Source organism: Branchiostoma belcheri, unplaced genomic scaffold (genome assembly GCF_001625305.1).
Source record: "Branchiostoma belcheri isolate BF01 breed outbred unplaced genomic scaffold, Haploidv18h27 scaffold26, whole genome shotgun sequence".
NCBI classification, from domain to species: domain Eukaryota; kingdom Metazoa; phylum Chordata; class Leptocardii; order Amphioxiformes; family Branchiostomatidae; genus Branchiostoma; species Branchiostoma belcheri.
Genome location: NW_017803865.1, coordinates 861,870 through 883,801, shown reverse-complemented (window position 1 = coordinate 883,801; position 21,932 = coordinate 861,870). Strand labels below are relative to the sequence as shown.

The window sequence follows — 21,932 nt, the reverse complement described above, 5'->3', positions numbered from 1 at the left end:
GCACGTTTTACATTTTTTTCAGCTTAACCAATCATATCGCATATATATGAGTGCCGACCCTGGTATTTTCTGGGTAAGTCTTGGATCTAGCTGTAAGCTATATTTTAGAAAAGAAACCAACAAACTATCATATTAACCCTTTTTAGTAAACAAAACACTATATTAAAAAACATGTATTAATACATGTTTACTTTTATCAATACTTATAGGAGAAAGAAATAATCAGTTTACACATAAATCCCCATTTTTGTTCGCATTTTGGAATAGTCTAATAGTTGTTTGTTGGAACTCTGAATTCCTGAACATTAACGGAGGGGTGAATTCTAGTTATAATACAATTATATATCCAAGAAAGGTACTATATTTCCAAACCTATGCCCAAACTATGATAATTCTATATGTCTTATGATATTCCATGCTATATGATGTTTATAACTATTCCTGTTCTGTTAGTTTTGGGGTACATTGTGATCAGAGCTTCCCCCATCGTTGAATCGCCCTCATCCAGAAGAAGATCTCGTTTTTTCTCGTGTTACTTCAAACGCTATTTCGGCTTCAAAACAAACACAAAGGAGGCGCAGGCGCATTGTGCTGTTTAGCGGATTGTTGCCCCAGAGACCAGGAAAATGGCTAACCAGTGGGACTGACACTTATCCAATTTGTAGAACTTCTAGTTATCCTGTGAATTCTACTTTGTAACAAACAACAGCCAAGATGCAGGCAGCGGCGATGATGGAAAGGAGACCAGAGGAAGTGGGGGAAATCCTCGTCAAGGTAAAGAGATTGTTAACTTTTGTAAATAACTTATGTGTGCTGCATATGCTGTGACCGGCATCGAACTTGGGTGTTTAAATAAACTGAAGCAGTAGATCATAAACTAATTCATCATTCGCGTGTAGTTTAGATCTTGACATGATAAATTAGTCTAGCAACATACAAACAACATAGATTTATATCTTGACTACGTGGTTTTCAAAAGCTCAAACACCCACCTGTTGCAAATTACTGTAACTCAGGACTATCTGAGCTCAGGATAACCTTATTAAACCATATCAAACGTCACGGTCGAGAGAGGGGGTTGTGACCCGTTAAGGTTGTTAGGGAATGTGGAATATATCCAGGAATTCTCCATTTTTCCAGGCCAATTCTATGGTAGAATACACAGTTTTTGTCCCCCTGACAAGAAATGAGGTCACCAGGGGTCAGGTTTCAAATGTGAGAACATTATTTTGACCAGGGACGTTAACGTTATACATTGTACTAGTATCTTGTTGAAGCTCCTTGCTTTGACTAAGGAGGTTCTTGTTATGACTGGAACGCTGATACTACATTGATACATTAGTGAATGTTGAGGCAGGAGGAGAGTAACAATAAAAGTTCCTAAGTTAAGTATAATGTATATATTTATTTGTTTGTAGTAAAGATATTATCAAACTTTAACCACAACAAATTTCAACCTTTTGGTCAAAGTTAACATCCTGGTCTTCAACAGGTACAGGAAGACCTGCGTCAGCTGAGGGACAGGCTGGTACACCAGGTGGGCCATGGGGAAGGGCAGTATGCAGAGGTCATCGACCTCAAGGCACTGGAGAATGCCATAGAACGAACTGAGGCTGGAGTCAAGGTGAGACCTAGTAATGCTGATTTGAACCAAACATATTCACACACCTTTCCCCTTGGCTTCAGATATTGATCATGTATATGTCATTGGCACAGAATTCAATTATATCATTGACTTGGTGAAGTTGTATTTCTTGCTGTCAAACTTTTACAATCATGTGATAGTGGTAAAAATTCAAAGTTGTCATAGTAAATTCATTACTTTGCAGCTGCATACGTAAATGGCATGTGTTTCTCATCCTAAAATGTGCAGGGTCGAACACATGATGTCCTGCGGATGATCAACAACAGAGTACAGACTTTACCTGCAGTGGACTTCACTGGTGCCACACCACAACCTCGCTATCCTGAGATGGCCCCATAGTATGTACAGGTCTCATTTACACGTTGAATCACGGAAGTTTCTTTGTGTCAACTATACATTTGCCAACAAGATATTATTCAGATCTATGAAAGCTGAATCCTAAGATTCTCTATCTTTTTTCTGTCCAGTGAACAGTTTGACCCACGGTTAGGAGGCCAGTCCCAGCTGATCATCCGGCCGCCCAAGCGAGCCGACTCCAGACTACTGGCCCGCAGGCCTGTGGCCCAGCTCACCCAGCTGACCAGGGGTCTACAAGGAGGAGGGCCACTGACTGAGGCTCCTGGGCAAATGGTGAGTATTATAGTATTAACGACCATTCTTTTAGTACGCATGAAGTCTTACAACCTTGACATAAATGTTTGGTACATATCAACACCAATGGATAGTAAAATGTTGAACTTTATTCCAACACAAGGATTACACAGAGGTCAAATTTTCAATGACCACTGTCACCTTCATCAGGATAATTAATGACCAATCACTAGAGAGTTACGGTTACCCACACGTGACCTTATTCACACAAGACTTTACGGATATGTGATGTGAGCAATTGATCAAACGTGCCAGGGAGTTTATATTGTCCACCGATCTCTGTGTAATCCTTGTGTTGGATTTAAGTTCAACATTTTACTATGATTACTGCCAACACAGATGAACAATCAAATGGACAACACCAATGGATATTATTATAAGAGCAACATGTAAAGCTGTGTCAGACTTTTTATTACTGGGTACTATTATGTAGGTTCCTCTTGTTGACACCTCCCACATTTCTATGTCAGATATACATGGTTTATTTCCTGCTCAGACTAAGATGGACATGAGCATGAAGGCAGTGGTGAACCCAGAGAATACCCAGAACAGACAGGTGATGAGTGACAGCTACGGCATCCAGCTGCCGCTCATCAACAAGAGGGAAACCAAACAGGTGGGGGAGATTTTAGTGCTGTTGCAAAGGTGTGAATATGTCATACCTTAATAATAAAATATGTGTCCTGTTAGAAAGTGTTTCATATTAGCATGATTTCTGATTAATATACAGCACTGTAACAGTTATAAATTTACCCACTTTAAGGCATTTCTTTAGCATTGCAGCTGTGACGTTACATTATATTAGGAACAGTTATCTGATTATCGTCAACTGCTGGCTGGCTGGTCCTTCAAGTAGCAAGTTGCAATCTAATTCCCATGATCTATGCCATGTCACATGACACAGCCGTCACCATCCAAGCTGATGAAGGGCACCACAGTGGACCACCTGGCAGTACTGCCACGAGCCAACAGAGTGGACCCTCAGATCCCCCCTCCCCCCATCGCTGACCGAGACGCCAGGAAGGGGATTCTCAGTCTGATGGAGAGGGGTCTCATCCCCCCTGCAGCCGAGCTCACCCTTGACCCCTCCCCTGTGAAACACCGTGTGGCTCCCCTCCACGACCCAGCGGAGATGTTCCAGCCAAAGAAAGCAGGTGCCGACCCGACACTAGGTACGGTGGAGGTGGATAATGGTGTTCTCATAGCAAACCTTTTTTTTTTTGTTATAGAGGAGGACTACTTTCCTTCAGCAGTCAACATGATTCTATATTGCTCTTCAGTACCAATGTAGGTTATTCATTATAGCATTAGCAATGACACAACTACATCTGTAGTACATTCTGTAATACAGTATGATGGTGGTAGATAATGTTTACATGAAAATAGAATAGGAATACCATATTCCTACTTTTTAATTTTATATACATGTAGTTTATGTCTTCTTGTTACTGTGGTCTTGTTGTGTATTCCATTTTGCTGTAACCACTCATTCTTCTGTCCACAGATGGAAGATTCAACCTTGCCCAAGTTAAGGTAAGTTGATTGTGATTGAGCCTTGTCAAGCTTTAAATCTTTTTACCGAGACACCTCTACTCTATCCCATTTTCTCATATTACTTATTGATGCTTAAAGGCAGTAAAATGTATTGCAGGTTACAAAATTTTATATGTATTTCTGACCTTTCCATGCTCTCTACAGCTGGATGTCTCATCCAATAAGTCCCTGGATTCTATGGACATTAAGAAACCAGAGAAGACGCCCCAAACAGCAGACTCCAGGGTTACCAAGACACCACTTCAGGTCAAGACATTCGAGGCTCAGCTGCAGCCATTGGTGAGTTCTGCTTGTAACAGACATGGAGCCTTCTTCATCTTAGATTGTATTCATGTATGATATGATTGGCCTGTGCCATATATGTACTTGAAGGTTAGTAAATGATATCTGATTCAGTTTGTGAGCCATTCAGTACTGACTTGGTGAATTCCAAAGGAAAGTTGGAAGTAAAAGGATTTTAAATTTCAGGATTTCATTCTTTTATTGAAGTAGACAATGCTATCAATATTTTAACTGATCTTAATGTCACATCATATTTCAGCCACCACCCACCACTCCTGCCAGCACAGTCAACTTCAAGCGCAGTGGCCACAGGTTTGCTATCCAGAATGGTGGCATCCGAGACACTGCGCCTGATTTTGTGGCTTTCAGACAACACTATGTGCTGTCATGGGGCAGGTAAGAATACATGTGTACATTTTTACAGCAGTTACAGATTGACACAGATATGACTCAAAGTTTTCAACAGGATACAAACTTCCCTTCATGTCCTAGAACTGTAGAACTGAAGTCATTGATACTCTCATGTCTTTTGCCCTGTAAATCTAACGATTAGAACAAATAGAAGGAGATGAAAGCTGTATTTTATTCTTACTACTAGCATTTTTCATCTTTTCTATTCCGTATAGAACAGACATTCATGATATCATTATATGATAGAAATTTTAAGCTTTGTACAGACTTGTAGTGTGCCTTCCATTGATAACCAATATACCCCCTCCCCAGCATCATCACAGCCCTGGAGCACCTGTTGAGACTGCTGAGAGACTTTGCTGTGCCCCTGGCCTTCATCAACGGAGACAAGCTGGCTGACCTGGCGCTGGAGTTTGAGCTGGAGAAAGCTCCTACCAGGGACAACCTGCTGTCTGTTATAGTCAATAGGGATGATGTGGAAGCCATCCTTCGCAGACCTGTGAGTAGGAACTGTTATTCTTGTCATTGTTTTTAGTGGACAGCAGGGTACAAGTAAATGTACATGAAATCTATATTGAAATTTAGTTTTTAAAGTTTATCTTCATTCAAGAGATTCATAAATTGTATTCTCTTCAGGATGACCATTCCATGTTTCAAATGCAAAAAAGATGCTGACAGTGGTTCACTTGAAACTAAATTTTCCTGACACAGTTCTTCTGTCATTCCAGGGTCGGAGATTCCTGGGCCCAGACGGTGAACATGTGGCTGCTGCTAAGATCCAGGCCATGTGGAAGCGGTACACAGCGCGTAGCTCGTACGTGAGCTACCGACAGAGGAAGTGGGCAGCCGGGGTGATCGCCATCTCCTGGATCATGAACATCAAGATGGCCAAGATCAGGAAACAGCTGAAGGAGACCAGGCTGTATGAACTGGAGTCCTACAGGAGGAGGAGGAAGGTGGGAAACAGGAAACTTTTATCCACGTACCAAGAAGACAATCTAGAAAAGTTTTTTTAAATAAGAGGGTTTGATCCTACTGTCTATGATTGGGCTTGAAAACTGTTATACTTCAATTATCATCTTTGCCTAAAAGTACCTTGTGATATGATGCTGAAGTAACCTGTAACATTGTTGGTATGTTTGCAGATATTTTCCGACTCTTGGGACAAGATAAAGCAATCCAGACGAACTATCATCCATATACCCTCCCTAGGTCAGTACCGTCTGTTGGAAGATAACAATCATAAGATGTAGTGTGACATCTTCCTCTGTAGGAATTATCGCATTTTAGATGGTCTTGACGATTTTCTTTTTGTGAGCTTTGAAAATGTCTATTTTTCTGATAATAATCATATTTCTCTGTCACACATGTAAAGGCTATAGCCAGACAGTCAGAGATTCTATCAAAGACTTTGGAATCAAGCAGAACACACAGATGTCAAGATTATGTGATCTCAGGGGTAAGAAACCTTAGTCAATATTTCTGACCTTTTGTGATATTCTTTTATTGATCTGCATGTAAAGAACAGTTCGCACAAATGCTGATGGTTTGTTTTTCATCACATCTTTTATCATTTAGTAGCACTGCATCTAAAACAGAAGTCCCTTCCCTTCAGATCCTCAGGTGGATGTAATCTATGTGTCTCCTGTGGAGATGAGTGAAGAGATGCTGCAGTACTACTCCAAACTGCTAGGGCTCAGACCTGCTGTAGAGTCTGGTGTGGTAGAGGACCAGTCTGACATGCAAGATAGATACAAGATTGTCGTTCCTGAGGCTTTTGACAAATTTCCAGTAAGATCATTCTTTTATAAAGATTTTGCATGTATTAGCAGTTTGCATGTATTAGTACAAGACATTTGGAAATTACATCCAAGTCTAAAAGTTTTTTTTTTAAAGTTGCTCTTAGAATCTACTTTGCTGTTGTCATTTTTTGTTATACAAATTAAATCTTTTGTTATATCTCTTACAGAGTCATTCCATGTGTTTAGCCACCCATCTGAAGTACAGTCCACAAGCTTTGCAAAGGTTTGCTGTCATATCATATTTCTTGTGTATTGTTTCATAATATAACATTAGTTTTGATTTGGTTTACCTGTGATATTGGTACCAATTTGCATGTTGGGCTTTTGATGAAAAGTTTATCCATCTGCTTTTGGACAACACTGTGAAACCATTTGAGACAGGTCTAGAAGTGTTAGTTATTACATATTGTATCTCACATCTTCTTTTCAGAATAAGAAATCTGATCAAAGGGAAGGAAGCTTACATTGTTCCAGGTGTCATGCACAAGGATGACCTGGCAGTCTCACAGATCCTGGGTAAGTTGTATGTTGCTTATGCCAACCACCTGTTCTTGTAACTGTACACATACAGTTGTATGTCAATGTAGGAAATCAACCTGCTGCATCTTTTTGCTGACTGAAGAAGCTATTTGGTCTGGGAGGAAGCCTTTTTAAAACATCTTACATGCAGTTTGTAAATTCTGAGGAGAGGGTAGCATGTAATCAAAACAGACAAAACTCCTATATATTCTGAATTTACATTATTCACGAAGGGACCTGATCTGAGTTGTAAGTGATGCTCTAACATGTGTTCTGTACCAGATGTGCCTATCCTGGGGAGTGAGCCTGAGGTGGGACATCTCTACACCACCAAGTCTGGCTCCAAGAGGATCTTTGCCAGTGCCAAGGTGGACACGCCCCCAGGGGAGTACGACATCTACAGTCTCCAACAGGTAAGGGCAGCTACAGCATGCTGGGATAGCTACCAGATGCCTTTGCTTCCTCAGCAGGAGTGAAGCAAGATGTTGAATGAAGTTATTGCTGTGACAGAGCATTTGATTTCTAATTTACATAATGCAAAACATAGAGTAGAATAACTAGAATAACTACAATGTTTTTTTTATATCTAATTTACATTTGTAACATGGTGGGTGCCTAACTGTTTCAATAATTTTTGATTATAAACATTGAATTGAAGTCCTTCACACATCCATCATACCAGGTCTGTTGAAAATGTTTTTGTAAGAACCATGTTCCTTAGTTTGTAATGTAATGTACATCATATCACATCAGCCCATGCTGACTTCAGCCATGTTGACCCACAGCTGCACGAGTCGCTGGCCCTGCTGGTGACAGAGAACCTGAACGTGCGCAGGTGGCTGTTCAAGCTGGATGATGAGTACATGGGGAGGGGGATAGCCTACTGCAACGTGGTGGAACATCTCAACTGTTACAAGTGGGCCATCAAGGAGCAGCACAGATACGGGGAGAAATGGAGCAAGAAATGGGCACATGTACGTGGCATATACTTCTCTATTATATCAGTCACAAAGCATGCAGTGTTTCAATATGTAGAAGGATTGCTTTCAGCATGTCATTTTTTATACTTTTGGTTTTTAATATGCATGATTGTTGGATCCAAAAGCTATAGGACACAAGCCAATACTATACCATGAAAGATGTTTTTTTCTTCCTTATTCAAAGATGTGTAAGACTTAATTATTTGAAGTAACAGACTAACTGATCCCACTATTGTCCATGCAGGAGCCAGCTCTGATTAAGATCCAGGCAGAGATCCCAGACATCTTGGATCAGTTCGGGGTTCCAGCAAACAGGAAAAGGTTTCCAACCTGGGACAAGTTCCTGGAGGCCTTCCTCAGTCAAGGTCAGTGTGACTGGTGTTCTTTATGTTAGTGATTGGAATTACTCTGTGCTTCTTCACTTTCAGGAATGAATTATGTAGGTAATATACTAGTAGTAAACATGAGGTAGTTGAAGTATAGATGTTACTGGAGTAGACTAGATATTTGAAATTCAAACATGCTTGAATAATTTTTTACTTACTACAAGCCCATCTATGCACCCACTGTTCCATTGATGATAGCAGGAGTCAACAGGGAAACAAATATATGAGGAAAATAATATATAGAGGAGGTTAGCAGTGCATTAATTAATTTTTTGCACCTTCTATCTACCCATCCCAGGAGGTATAATTGAAGCCTGCCCACCATCAGAGAGTGTGACAACCCTGTCTGCTGACATGGTGATCGAGCCGACAGGGAAAATCCGGATGGTTGCCAATGGTGACCAGATCAAGGCGGAGGGTCCATTTGTGAGCTGGGGCCTGTCTGTGCCGCAGTCTTCTGTTGAGCCTCAGGTGAGAGATGGCAAGGCTTGTAGGCCTGAGAAAGGATGGATGAAAAGGATTAAGACAGCATGTTGAGGTTACAGCAAGACAAGTGTGGGTGGAGGATGTAGAACGTAGAAAGAAGATCACAATGTCAAAGTACATAAAAGTATTTGGTAGTGATAAGGATACAAAGAACAGAATCTTTACAAAAGGCTTGGTTAACCATGAAGTGTTGTTTTAATCAACAGGTACTGAATGAGTGCTGTATGAGAATAGGAGAGTCTTGTCGGACCAGAGGGGTTCTGGGATACTTCTCTGTGGACTTTGTCACCTTCATTGACCCCAAAACTATGGAACAGGTAAGTTCATCCTCCTAGAACAGATGAAGACCTTAATTTTGGTTGTAAGCTTTTGTAAAAAAATTTTGACTTGAATTGCAGAAACAAAACCCAAGTGTCAGACTTTTCATTGGATGACTACAACATGTCTAAAAGATAAGATCACTTAATTTTTTTCAAACGAGAGTTGCATCACACAGGACCAGAAAATGCTTGCAATGTTGTAAAGAGAAGCAATGTGTAGAAAATCATCATATTTCTCTTGCTCAGTTCCACAGAGTTAATGGTTATAACTGTTTCTCCAGGTCCTGTGGGCTACAGACCTGAACCTGTCCTATGGAGACTCCACTGGGATGAGAGAGCTGATGCTGTATGTCACATCTGGGACCTTCGATGCTGAGAACTGTGTGATCCAGGCTCCACCTCTGCCTAAGAAGGAGAAGAAGGATGGGAGAAGAAGGAGAGGAGATGAGGAAGAACAGGTGAGTATGTCTTAAGGAAATGCATTGTCAGTGTAATCCACAACAAATTCAACACATATGTACAGGATGTTGGTGGAATGCACAGTAATTACATAGTACATAATGTATTTCATGCATTTATAGCACAAGATTTTTCTGTCATGTCCCACCAGAGCTTTATCCAAGTAATAGAACATCAGTTAAACATCATGGTTTGGATATTCAATAAGCTAATTTAATTATCACTTATCATGAATTTCAAAGTTGTATGTATGTATCATGTGTTGGTAGTAATCATAGTACAATGTACTATCAAATCACTTGTTTGTTTATCCAAAAATTCCTTATCAACCTCCAACTGTAATAAGAAAAGTTACTAAACTATGTTGTTCCTTGCCAGCCGCCGAGCCCGCTGCCCCGGTATGCAGTGATGAGCACCCAGCTGCTGCACAGTAACCTGACTGTCATCCACTACAGCGTCTTCTTCCAGATGTGCAGGGCACACGGCATCGGCTTTGACATCAAGGTATGGAGGGTGAAACATTGCTGTTAGAAATTTTAAAAGATAATCATCTTAAAAGATATTAAAGTGAGTGGTGCATCAGCGTCAATTATCCTGTTACAGTATCCCGTATAAAACATCATTTTTTGTTGCAGAATATTTAGCATTGGCAGTAACTTTGGCTTAGAATGAGTGATGACATTCATACTTACAAATTCCATTTCCCTTCCACAGGAGAAACAGGGGACAGTCTTTACCCTGCTGGACAGCTTCAGGAGGGAACACATTGGCATGCTGTAAGTCTAGAACTTCAATCTCGAATTTGAACCTTTATTTCTGAATTCCAATCATGAGACAGCATCAATTGATGAGTATCAATGTCTTTCTCTGCAGCACTGTTGGAGAAAGTCTCCAGGGGGCACTGGCCACATTTGCTCGGAACATGTCAGTCATCCACCAGGAGATCTCTGCACCCAACATGCAGGGGGAGACCAACTTCAAGGTATGCACAGTATCCAGTCTGTTTTGCTGCTACTGCTACTGTTACTGCATGTTCTCTTCGTGCGATGATTTCTCTATGCCATCTCCTAATGTGGACTTCTAACATGAAGAAGTAGCAACCATCTTGAGATGTGGTGGGCAAGTTTTCAGAAGAGCACATTGTTTTAGCTTACAAATGCTTATTTACTTGGATGATCAGGTCCTGACTAGTCCCGACCATTTTCTTTCCATTCTTCTCCATCAGGCTGCCATAACAGACATTGAGGGCATCCTGGGCACGACTATCCAGAATGTTGAGCGTGAGCAGCAGGAGGTTGAAGCTCAGGAGGAGGAGGAGGAGAAACAGCAGCAGCAGGGGCTGGGGGGGACATGAACACAGCAGTGAACACAGCAGGGGCTGGGGGGCACATGAACACAGCAGTGAACACAGCAGGGGCTGGGGGGCACATGAACACAGCAGTGAACACAGCAGGGGCTGGGGGGCACATGAACACAGCAGTGAACACAGCAGGGGCTGGGGGGCACGTGAACACAGCAGGGGCTGGGGGCACATGAACACAGCGAAGGCTGGGGGGAATGTGATCGAATACATGAACACAGCGAGGGCTGGGGGGAATGTGAACACGTGCACACAGCAGGGGCTGGGGGGAACATGAACACAGCACGGCTTGTACAAAACATGACAAGTGTAAAACATATTTTACTCAAAAGTGCATTGAGAGATGTACAATGTACGTATATCATTACTTTACAGAATTTAGTGCCATGGATGTGAAAGCAATAAGTGTAATGCCAAGGTCGTTCTTTGTAATATAGCCAGCTGCCACCATGCCGCATGCTTGCAAAGCTGGTGTGTCATGCTGAAAGACTATGGCTATAGAGATGCAGAAATTTACCAAACAATGATTGTATTCCGATTCTATTCTTACTTTTTATGAGGTGAAAAGTTTTATTTCATTATGCTTTTTATCAATTTTGTTGCTTTATTTGTACCTGTTGACATGACATTTGGGTACATGCATGCATCTTTACTTTATTTGAAAGACATATGTGGCTCATTCCAAAATATATTTTGTTGCATTGGATCCAAAACTGCTGAATGCATTTTTCTTTTTTTTCTTTTTTTTTTCTGTGCTCTTACCAATAACATTATGGTTTGCATGTGCATGAATTTATGTTTGGTTTGAAATGCTTGGAAATGCTGATTTTTGCAAATTTTCTAATAGCATTAATTATACATGTTGCTTTTCTCAAGTATAGAGAAGTGCAATTACATGTAGAAATTGAGGGTTTGATAGCCCATGTACTGGAATCACAAGAGTTGTAAGATATTAGAACAGTGTTTTTATATGTAAAAAAATATTCAATATCTCATATCAATATTTTCACCGATTAAAAGATGATTCTGAATATGCAAATTGTCACTTTAGCTTCCTTCTCACTAGGGAATTAAAAAAAAATATTTTTACTTAGTGGTCGCCACGTAACATGGCCGTTAGGCCACTTCAAGGTTGGTTAACCACCGGAATGGTATCACCTGAATGGTATTACCACCTGAATGGTATTACCACTCACCTGGGTTACAGGTTACCGAGTAGAACTGTAACAGCAACTCTTCTCCCTGAGTCGGAAACATCATGATTGAGACCAGCCCAATTTCTCACAAGTTGTGAGGACTAACTGACCCAATAGGAGAAGCAGGGGTTAAGAGGCTAGTCGGGAAAATTCCCAACCCCTTTTTAGACCATAATGGTTTGTTCCACTTCCGCTCACGTGGGTTCTTTAACATGCTTGAGGTTTGTCTCTCCTCAAACACGGGACCTCCATTTTAACGTCCCATCCGATAAGACGCCCCTAACCGAAGCTAGGTACTCAGTGAAGTGAGGAAAGTCGTGTAAAGTACCTTTCCCAAGGGTACAACGTTGCGGCGCATGTTCGGACTTGTTCGGGTACGACCCGCAATCGAACCCGGGTCTCCCCGTTTCATAGTCCAGTGATGTACCACACCACTTAAATGAAAAAATCATTACTATCAAATAGTGTTACAGTATATGGAACTAGTACCACTAGAATAATGCTCTTTCTTCCAAAAGAAGACACTTTTTATATCTGGTATCACTGCTTCTGTGAGTTTGCCACATTGCTAGTGTCAAATGAAAAAGATTTCTTTATTCTGACACAACATAACATGCAAGCATGATTAAACCATAACTTTGTTTACCTGCATTGAGTCTATCCTGTTCAAATCAAAGAAAGCATTATCCTCCATGCAATACCATTTTAAAGCAATAATAAAACTCAAGTACTGTAGATCGTGTAGCTTTTATTCCAAGACAGTAACACACAGAACTGAAATGTGACTTGACAGGAAAAGGGGCATAATGAAGCAAGCATGGAGAAGAACCCTTCTCTACATACTAGTAACATATAGTGTAAAATAAGTTGTCCATGGAAACCCATATTGCCATAAGCAATTATAGTTATTCAAGACACATGAGTCTGAAAGTAAGCACATGATTGCTCATGAATGAAACTTTGTACTTTGGTGAGAACCATCTAGTTGGGTACCGCTAATCTACATATCCAACATGTCAACATCAAAACATGATGTGCAACAGCTGTTATACTAGATATTGATGTATACCAGAACTATCATCCTGGAAAGTTTACAAAGATGAAGAAAAATAGCAAAAAAGTGATTAAAAATTACAAGCTTGACACTTACAACATGTTATCTCCTTAAGTGCATTAGCACTTTGACTTCATACACATGTGACAACTAAGTGCACTGAAGATTAGAATCTAAAAATTAATCAGTATTACATGTAATACTAGGTATTATCTGTCATATGTATCCATTGAATTTGTTTTCAAGTAAGTACATGGTCTTTCAAAACAGCATTCATGAATTCACCTCTAGTGGTCTTCTGTTTCCTCAATCATAAAAGAGTCAAGGAAATGACGTTGGTTGTTGGTTGGATTTGTCTGAATTACCACAAAACTACAGCAAATACCAAGATGTTACTTTTACTTCTGAAAAATACCTTTTTTGGAAGTTTTTCCACAGAACATGGATATAAATCAATTTCACACCATGAAATAGAACAATGAAAATATTTGACACTGTAAGAAGGGCCACATTAATGAGTCGGTTGAATGATGAACTAATTCAACTGATAATCAGACAGACCGATTTCTACTTCTCTTAATATTCCTAAGTACTTGATGATAAAATCTATTTGGTCACAACAAATACACATCTTCATTAGGTATTTCTCACATGAAGCAGGTTCTTACTTAGGTTACGCTACATTTTACATCCTACTACATTTGGACACTCACTGGTCACAGGACAAATTTGTCCCAGAATGAGGCCAAGTAATAACTCTTGAGGTACACCAGTGGTTAATGAGTTCTTCTTTCAACACAAGTCAAACTTTGAGATCAATGTACAGCTTGGATTGTTTGTTACATTATTGCAATGCCATTACAGTGCACTTGTTGGGAGAATAAAGAACTAAGAAACAACTGGCGTGACAAGAAATCAGTATCAAACATTAACTTGTCAGCAATACAAGGGGCTTTTAGCTGTTGCTTTAAAACCAACCTCTATGTAGCCACTTAAAAAGAAGACAATTCAAAATCTAGAATTTGAGATGTCTTGCTGTCAAGCTCTGGTCAGAGTGCATAGGGTGATCTTTGTAACCATCCATGTTATTGTAATGCTGACAAGAAAATGAAGAGTACATGTGGTCATGATGTTACCACACGTAGACCATGTAATAACATTTGTACTCGATGGCCACTATACAACACTGGTGTTTCTACCAGTGTCTATAGTGACACTTTTAGACATGGAAGGGTCTAGCAGAGATCTTAATCATTTGCATATTTTTAGGCCTGTTGATTATTAACCTTTCAACTCCAGGTGGACCCTACAACACTCTGGAGTGTGCCCCTATTCATATCAAGAACAGAAGAAGCTGTTTCTGATATTTGAGAAACAGGTTCTACAGCTCACAACAGCTACTTTGTAACAGCTATAGTAGACACTGTGACAGAAATTCATACATGTACATTTGACACATGTATATTCACAAGAACCCGAGGATAAACTAGCCTAATTCAATTGACAGGTTGGAAGGAAAAATAGTTGTTGTTTTTTTTTTTTACATTTTCTGCCGAAATAAAAGACTTAAAGAAATCTGTGTAGCCAGTTGAGCTGGAAATTCAATACTGACTGCTAAAAGGCATGGTGGTATGAACTGAATCCTTCCAGTGGATTGAGATTAAAATAAAGGTGGAATTTCTAGAACACTCATCTTTTCCCTCCCATACCTGGATATTAAAACCACAGAAATGTAACATAGGGTTTTGCTTAATTTGTACAGCAATGATAACATGTTCTGTGCAATGCCCATACAACTGCTGCCAATACAATTGTTTATGAATACACCAACAGTAAACCATTGACAAACATACCCTTCGTTACATCATACATATATCAGAAAACTCAACCAATATGTACAACTCAACCAATAAAACAGCACATGTGACAGTGTCTATTCTTTGGATCAGTAATTTCTGCCACAGGTTAAACAATTGGCACAATAGAACACAATATTTTTCCTTTGTCATCAATACATCACCATATAAGGGGCACACAATATGATGAAATAGTGATGATTAGAATTATTTCCAAGTCAGACAAACTTAATGTTGATCATGGCTGATTTTCAGTATTTTAGGAGTTTGAGAAATGTTCTTCTCATTGGCTTTACTTTTTCTGAATTTGTCCGTTAATATCATGACCTCACATAAAACTGATATGCTTATAATCAAAAAATCATGACACCTTCATCCACAGTCTGAAATGAATGGGCTTCATTTCCGATTTGTGAATTACAATGATATATTTGATACTGTCAAATTCAGTGATCTAAGTTTCAAATTGGAACTTGTTGTGAAAATCTGTTATATCAACAGTTATGTTGCCTGACTGTATATACATAAAATCACCACTTTATCCATATCAAAAAATCAGTATCTACACAATATCATTAAAAGTACTTCTTAGATGTTCAGACACAAGTTACAAAAGTACAAAATGTACAAAACTCTTATCCAAGATACCTAAAACATACCAAAGTATGAATATCCACAAAGTAAAAATACATTCAAGACACATGCAGAAAAAGGACAAAGTCAAGTTAAAATCCCCAAAACATACCTAAAATGTATCACTTTGAACACAGGTAAAATCAAAGAAAGCTGATATTTACAAATCCCTAGATCAAACCACAACACATACAGACTGACAAACAGGAATATAATACACTCCTACACTCTTCAGTAAGAACACGGTTTTACCAAGTTCTGACTTCCTGAGTGCTGATGTCCCTTGCGTCCTCAATTTGGTTACAACAGACACTGACTACTGTGTCATTCTTTGCTGTTGTAAATCGAGACGGCTCAAACCCTCCTTGGATAATGATGACATACTAGTATCACATACACTCACACTGTTGAGAACTTTTGTGCCCAAGACACTATTCAAAGAGATCTTCAAGTAATTTACAATTCCTAACGGGAGACAAATATAGCAAGTTGTGAGAAGAAATGAGTACCAAATACTGTTAGTAACTAAGTCTGAATAGTATGTACAAAAATATACCTGTCTCTCTCAAACAACAATATGTACAGGTATCCCCAGATACTGTACAAATTACACTCAAGACATACAAAACTTTTGTACACAAAGCTTCTCTTTGGGACACCTTAATTAAACAAACAGGTCAGCGACTTTGGAGTATGAAAGAAGTCCCATTAGTACTGTTACAGTAGCTTTTATGCTACATCAGGTTTACTTCATTCATCAAGTTGAGGCATTAGACCAACAAAAAAGTACTGTTTGTGTGCTTCCACCCTTTTCCCCATGCATCTTCATGATGCTATTAATGTCATAGCCAACATAAACAACTGTACGAATCAAAACTAATTTATAAAAACCTACTGCTTCAAAATCACTGACCTGTCCCTTAATAGGCCTACATACTTAGGCACATCTCAACCCAGTATGTAGAAATTAATCTGTGCTCATTCAGGTGCTAAACACTAGCATTTTCAGTTTTGGCTCAAACCCATCTTCACAAACTGGATAATCATTGAAACATTTGTTTAGAATTTTAGACATCATTAAAGCCCTGTCTGCCAACTGGGCCACAGGTTGATCTAGTTTTAATAGCAAAATCAAGCTTAAGAATAAGAGCACAATACTATTGTAGGAGTGCTCAATTCCACCAGCTTTTGAATTGAAATAACAGTCTGTCTTGGATATAGTACAAAATGCCAAATAAGACTGCACATATCTCATAGTAAAAGCTAGACTAAATGATCTGTGACTTAACTTGCAAATCCGCACTACCGGTAGTAGCTTTTGTAATGAAAATATTCTGAAGAGAAACTAAAGCTGCAATAGTTTCTTGGTTGATTTAAAAAATGTAGACTGATTTATAAACAAAGATTGCACAGGGTCAGCACAGCCTTTTAACATTAACATAAGTTTTGTCTTTTACACTGATTTTACACTTTTACTGGGGTAAAATTACTAGTAGCCTTTTCTGAAAAATACATTTTGTAGCAGACCCTGCTGTACTACCTGCTCTTGGATCCCTTCAAAGCTTTCACCCTTGTAAAAGAACAAAAATAAGAAAGACATACCTGCATGGTTCTAACTCACCCTGATGTGACTACCTGGCACTGATTTGCATTATCTCAATGATTTAGACGAGGATATCTTTGTCTCTATACCATTTCACTGCCTTCTACAGCAACTGTGGTATTCGACTTTTGATACCCAATACTCTTTTATCGTCCCCATTCATATTTCACTTCCATCTCTTTATTACCTCACGCCTATGAATACCTTGTACCAACTTCAAAGGTTGACTAACCTTTGAAATTGGTTGAAAACCACTAACCTTATGAGGCATATATTTGTCATGTGCTTGTCAAATACTTATCTAACACAGACAACTTCATACAGTCAAGTAGCCCTTCCCCCATTCACTTATTCTGGACCCAAGAAACATTAGAAAGCTCCCTCCCACATCCCATATACGATTTGATAATTTTTCAAACATATCTCTAGGTCTAAGACAACAAAATAAACTCCTTCTTAAACTTATCCTAGTTAAAGGCAAGATCTTTTTGAGATAACCAGTCCCATATCCATTTCCACTTTATTACAGCACTTCTCAAACTTGAGTAACAGTGCTCACCATATCAAATACAAATTAACTGACACTACTTTCTGTATGCTGGTAACAGTGACAAATTCAACTGTGTACCACCTACATTTGTAACATTGTAACAAGAAGGCTTCAAAATACATAGCCTTTTAATGTCACATTGAATCTAGTCTGTCTGTCTTGTATCTTAATCTAAATGGGCACATACATTGTATAGTACACATTAAGAAGCATTAATGTGGTGCAAGGCAATGACACATTTGTGGCCAAACGGAGACTTGTACTTGATCCCCACCTCAGCATAAACCTTACTTGGAATCCCCATGTCACAGAGGTAGAGCGTGCCAGCCGCCTCCGGCAACGGAAGGGGCAGCGTGGGGGACAGCGACCACTTGGGCTGAATGGGGTAGTGTGGTGGGTTACAGGGAGGGTCGACGGCGAGCACTGGAGCCTTGTTCTGTCCGACCCACTGCACCACACTGCGGTACCAGGCCTGGTCCCTGAGAAACGCACTCTCCTGTCCGTCCAACGTGTTGATGATCAGGTCCACATGCTCTGTGGGAAGACCTGTGTGCACTGCAGGGGCAACATGGGGGAAATGTCATGCACAGAACCTACAGACTTATCAGGAGTTATAAACTGGGCAGCTAAGACTCTTCTTTCACTTCCTAAGCTACCTACACACAATTATCTCGTAAGTTTGTCATACCACATCAATTTCTGACCATACTCACTTGGGGTGTGAATTCCTTCTGTCATGTTAAACATCTGCAGCTCCAGCGTCAGACAGTCCAACATCTTCATGAAGTTTGGCATGAACACAGTAACGTTGACTCCCTTGTTAGCCAGGTGTCGTGCACAGCTGATGCCCTGTGCACCCTGTCTGTGGGGGCCACACAGGACCACCACCGAGGGCATCTGGTGGGTGTTCCGTGGGTTCAGCCTAGGAGGAACACAGGGAATTCATTTCATGGTAGTCGGTATCCATAATTTTTTTTAATTCTGTTTCTTTATCCAGGGTGACCCTCTTAGTGGCTATGCACTGCTTTGCAGCGGGGCCCTGGATATAAATATGGTAAGATGATGCTTATGTTCATAGGTCACCTGAAGTCAGAACTTCAGCACACAATTAATCTTTTAAAGGACAAAAGATAATTGTAAGTAAGGCTTGCAGGTTTCATGTGTCACAAGTGTGTGTCATCTTCAACTTAACATATCAGATGATCAGAAGATTTAAACACATGTTTGAAACTTGATTCTTTGATACTCTGACTGTTTTACTCAGTGTAGTTTATGTTAAATACCTCACAAAAGATAGCAAATTTGCAAGAAGTGTTCCAACATACCTGCTGCTTCCCCCTAGTAGTTGTAATGCCATCTGACTGCTGCACATACCAATCACCTCGAGCTGCTTCTCCTCTGACAGACCACACTTCTCTGCTGCTCCATATAACCTCCTTCTCAGCTCTAAGGAGATACTGGGGACCACAAGGCCACAGTCTAAAGAACAACAAACATCCAGATTCATTGCAAGCTGAAGCTGCTAAAGAGGGAATGCTCAAACAACTTGTTGATGAAACCATTAAACCTAAACCATTTTCCTGCTGTGATCCCATCTACAATGATGAGTACTGTGCTAACAAGGCAATGTTGCTATACGTACCTGTGTTAAATTCTACACTGCTTTGCTGTGGTACAAGGATCTGCCTGTACACTACTGCCTCCTGGTCACCCAAGATGTTCTCATCATGTCTGTAGTTCTGGGGCTTCTTAGTCTCTGAGACCTGCCCATTCAACATGTCCAACTCCTCAAATATAGCTGCCTTGTCAAAGAGTGCCAGGTTCTTCTCAAAGTCAAACTCTTCATTCATAACAGTTGGGGAGATTGGGGAGAACGTGTTGTTGTTCTCGACTTTGGTCTTGGATCTTGGGCGTCCGTTTTCAAACTTCTTTGGAGTCGTGTTCTGAGATCTGCGCCCGAAACCAGAGACTGGAAAAGAAAAACAATGGCTCCTCAGCATATTGGTTTTCTATAGTGACATACAAATATGACTCAAGACAATACTCAAACATCAAAACAACATCAAAACTGAGGAAATTCATGAAACTCACAAGAGTTGTGCCGTTTCCTTCCCATCTTGGTGGGGGTACCCTCTCGGCTACCTCCGTTCATCACCTCCCCATTTTGGTCCCTATTTCCAAAGTCTCTTGGAGACACTTGGCTGATTCTAACATCCCCCATCTGCTCCAGGAATTTCCTGGATTCACTGCTATTCTTCTTGGAATCATTCCCATTCTTCTTGGAATCCTCATTGGTTGGTTTTCCAACATGTCCATTTTGGCCCCTCTTAGCTGCAATCTCGCCATTTTGGCCCTTCCCAGGATAGCTCTGTTTCCTGGGGTACTCTCCATTGGGGGTTTTCCTGGCATCACCAATTTGTTCGGACTTCTTGAAATCTCCTGATGTTTGCTCCTTTTTCTTTTTCGGGGTAGCTGCTACCAGACTAACCTTGGGTTTCTGGATTTCGACTACCTTCCCATTTTCAGGTGACTTCAGGATCTTTAGATCCTTGATATCTATTGCACTGCAGGTGAGAAAAGAAGTTATTTATTTATTTATTTATTTCTGTCTTCTTTATACAGGGTAGACGCACTCAGTACAATATACTGCTTTACAGGCGTGCCCTGTACAGATAGACATAAACACCAACAACAGTAAAACAACAAGTTATTTAAATTAAAGTGTGCCAGAGATACAGTCATTATCTATATTAATATAATGACAATTTGATGATTATCAACCAATCAGAACCAATTGGCTGGAATAAAAACAACTGACTACTAGAACATGTATAAAGAACAACAGAATTAGCTTGACAGCCAAGGTAAAGGTTATACAATGTATGCCTTTGACCAACAGGTATGAAAAAATGTAGTGTTAGAAACATAAACATGTTCCTTGATCAAGTTGATGTGATTGAACTGAATCTACAAGATTCACTCACCTGAGAGTGATCTCTGGCACCTGGCATTTCAGGCCATTGCGGAACGAGTCCCTCAAAGAGATGGTCTGCTCCTCCTTGTTGACTCTGATGACGCGACCCTGGTAGACCCCAAGGGTGCTGCCACAGTCAACAGATATCACACTACCCACATAACCCTCAGCCATTGGCAATCACAACTCTGAAATTGAATTTGGAACTGTCAGGGACTATCATGTTTTTTGTTTATTTTTATTCCACACTCACCTTACAAAGACCACACCATTAATAATAAGCTAAGCAACCAAAACCATTTAACTACATGTACTATCATTAATATTAAATGTTTGTTTTTCATAGGGGGTGCCCCTTCGTCAGGAAGGGGAATTTCAATCGTAAAGGACGAACTTCCTCTTTGTGACGAAGGGATATCCCCTAAAAGCTACAAACCTAGTAGTACTACATGTAGTAGTAGGCATAATCCATAATTTATTGCACAGATTGTGTCGCTTTATCACTGTGTACTGCTATCACTAGTATCAGTCATGTCCAGACCTGCTTATTCTGTAACACAGTGTGTTATATTTTTATAGAAACCTTTGCAGTTCAGAATGAAATCCGATCCTGTCACAACGCTTGCCAATCGACCTGGGGTTTGTTGTGCTGGATGTCTTTTGTTGTCAAAAACGTTAACAAATTATGGTCATTTCATTCCAATCAAACGACGACATCCGACAAGCAACATCAAAACACCCTACATCTACCGCGTAAACATAATTCCAAATTTGAAGACAAGTCTTGAAGATTACGGGGTAAATCAGTAGACGCTGTCGCTCAGATATTTTTTTTCGCCAAGGTGTTTTGTGCAACCCGATTTACATCATCATCACAAGTCGTCGTCACGGCTGACCTCTAACTTTGGACACCGTTTTCTCCCATGTCGGTGGCGAATGTACAACAAATCACACCACCTATAGATCAAGTGTACTACAGATTTGCGTTACTGGGAGAAACTTACCGGAAGATATCCCCAGTCCTGTTGAAAACTCGTCAGCAAAACTGGCTTTCCCGATGGCTGCTCAGCTAAGTCTTTCTCAATATGGCGATACGCACTGCATTCTGGGTACACGACCATACCAATGGAAAGACGTCAGAGGGGTTACAGGTTGATTATGTCATCGCAGATATGTAAATGTCATCTTATGAGTGTAACATTGCACCAGTG

The 21,932-nt window shown here is 40.1% G+C and overlaps 2 protein-coding genes across 5 annotated transcripts; one reads left to right on the top strand and one right to left on the bottom strand.

The window, feature by feature from the left end:
* Nucleotides 1–538: 538 nt before the first annotated feature.
* LOC109471990 (IQ domain-containing protein H-like) lies at nucleotides 539–11,882 on the top strand. Of its 4 annotated transcripts, none has more exons than XM_019771547.1 (27): nucleotides 539–774; nucleotides 1,493–1,624; nucleotides 1,874–1,983; nucleotides 2,113–2,275; nucleotides 2,793–2,912; nucleotides 3,201–3,468; nucleotides 3,801–3,829; nucleotides 3,995–4,129; nucleotides 4,392–4,528; nucleotides 4,856–5,042; nucleotides 5,272–5,499; nucleotides 5,689–5,755; nucleotides 5,919–6,002; nucleotides 6,159–6,334; nucleotides 6,513–6,568; nucleotides 6,776–6,861; nucleotides 7,147–7,277; nucleotides 7,650–7,838; nucleotides 8,089–8,209; nucleotides 8,529–8,701; nucleotides 8,923–9,033; nucleotides 9,318–9,494; nucleotides 9,874–9,999; nucleotides 10,210–10,271; nucleotides 10,369–10,477; nucleotides 10,721–10,845; nucleotides 10,924–11,882. In XM_019771547.1, the coding sequence occupies exons 1-27, from the start codon at nucleotides 715–717 to the stop codon at nucleotides 10,925–10,927; spliced, it is 3,366 nt and encodes a 1,121-aa protein (XP_019627106.1). In that variant the 5' UTR covers nucleotides 539–714; the 3' UTR covers nucleotides 10,928–11,882. The 4 variants fall into 4 exon arrangements, with proteins under 4 accessions (XP_019627106.1, XP_019627105.1, XP_019627108.1 ...); XM_019771546.1 differs by having other exon boundaries at nucleotides 10,885–10,924; XM_019771549.1 differs by lacking the exon at nucleotides 10,924–11,882 and having other exon boundaries at nucleotides 3,201–3,450; nucleotides 10,721–10,916.
* Nucleotides 11,883–12,779: 897 nt separating this feature from the next.
* Nucleotides 12,780–21,847, bottom strand: LOC109471881 (enhancer of mRNA-decapping protein 3-like). The gene is made up of 7 exons (XM_019771306.1): nucleotides 21,726–21,847; nucleotides 20,732–20,909; nucleotides 19,839–20,311; nucleotides 19,390–19,716; nucleotides 19,073–19,226; nucleotides 18,461–18,669; nucleotides 12,780–18,302 (listed from the first exon to the last, which is right to left on the bottom strand). The coding sequence occupies exons 2-7, from the start codon at nucleotides 20,893–20,895 to the stop codon at nucleotides 17,950–17,952; spliced, it is 1,680 nt and encodes a 559-aa protein (XP_019626865.1). The 5' UTR covers nucleotides 20,896–20,909; nucleotides 21,726–21,847; the 3' UTR covers nucleotides 12,780–17,949.
* Between the last annotated feature and the right edge of the window lie 85 nt (nucleotides 21,848–21,932).

Bases quoted from the DNA above. Each gene is read 5' to 3' on its own strand.
- LOC109471881 (XM_019771306.1), bottom strand. From the start codon at position 20,895: ATGGCTGAGGGTTATGTGGGTAGTGTGATATCTGTTGACTGTGGCAGC. The intron at 19,717-19,838 runs GTGAGTTTCATG...TTTCTTTTCCAG, and splicing joins AAGGAAACGGCACAACTCTT to TCTCTGGTTTCGGGCGCAGA. The intron at 18,670-19,072 runs GTATGTTGGAAC...TGTTCCTCCTAG, and splicing joins CTACTAGGGGGAAGCAGCAG to GCTGAACCCACGGAACACCC.
- LOC109471990 (XM_019771547.1), top strand. From the start codon at position 715: ATGCAGGCAGCGGCGATGATGGAAAGGAGACCAGAGGAAGTGGGGGAA. The intron at 6,862-7,146 runs GTAAGTTGTATG...GTTCTGTACCAG, and splicing joins GGCAGTCTCACAGATCCTGG to ATGTGCCTATCCTGGGGAGT. The intron at 8,702-8,922 runs GTGAGAGATGGC...TTTAATCAACAG, and splicing joins AGTCTTCTGTTGAGCCTCAG to GTACTGAATGAGTGCTGTAT.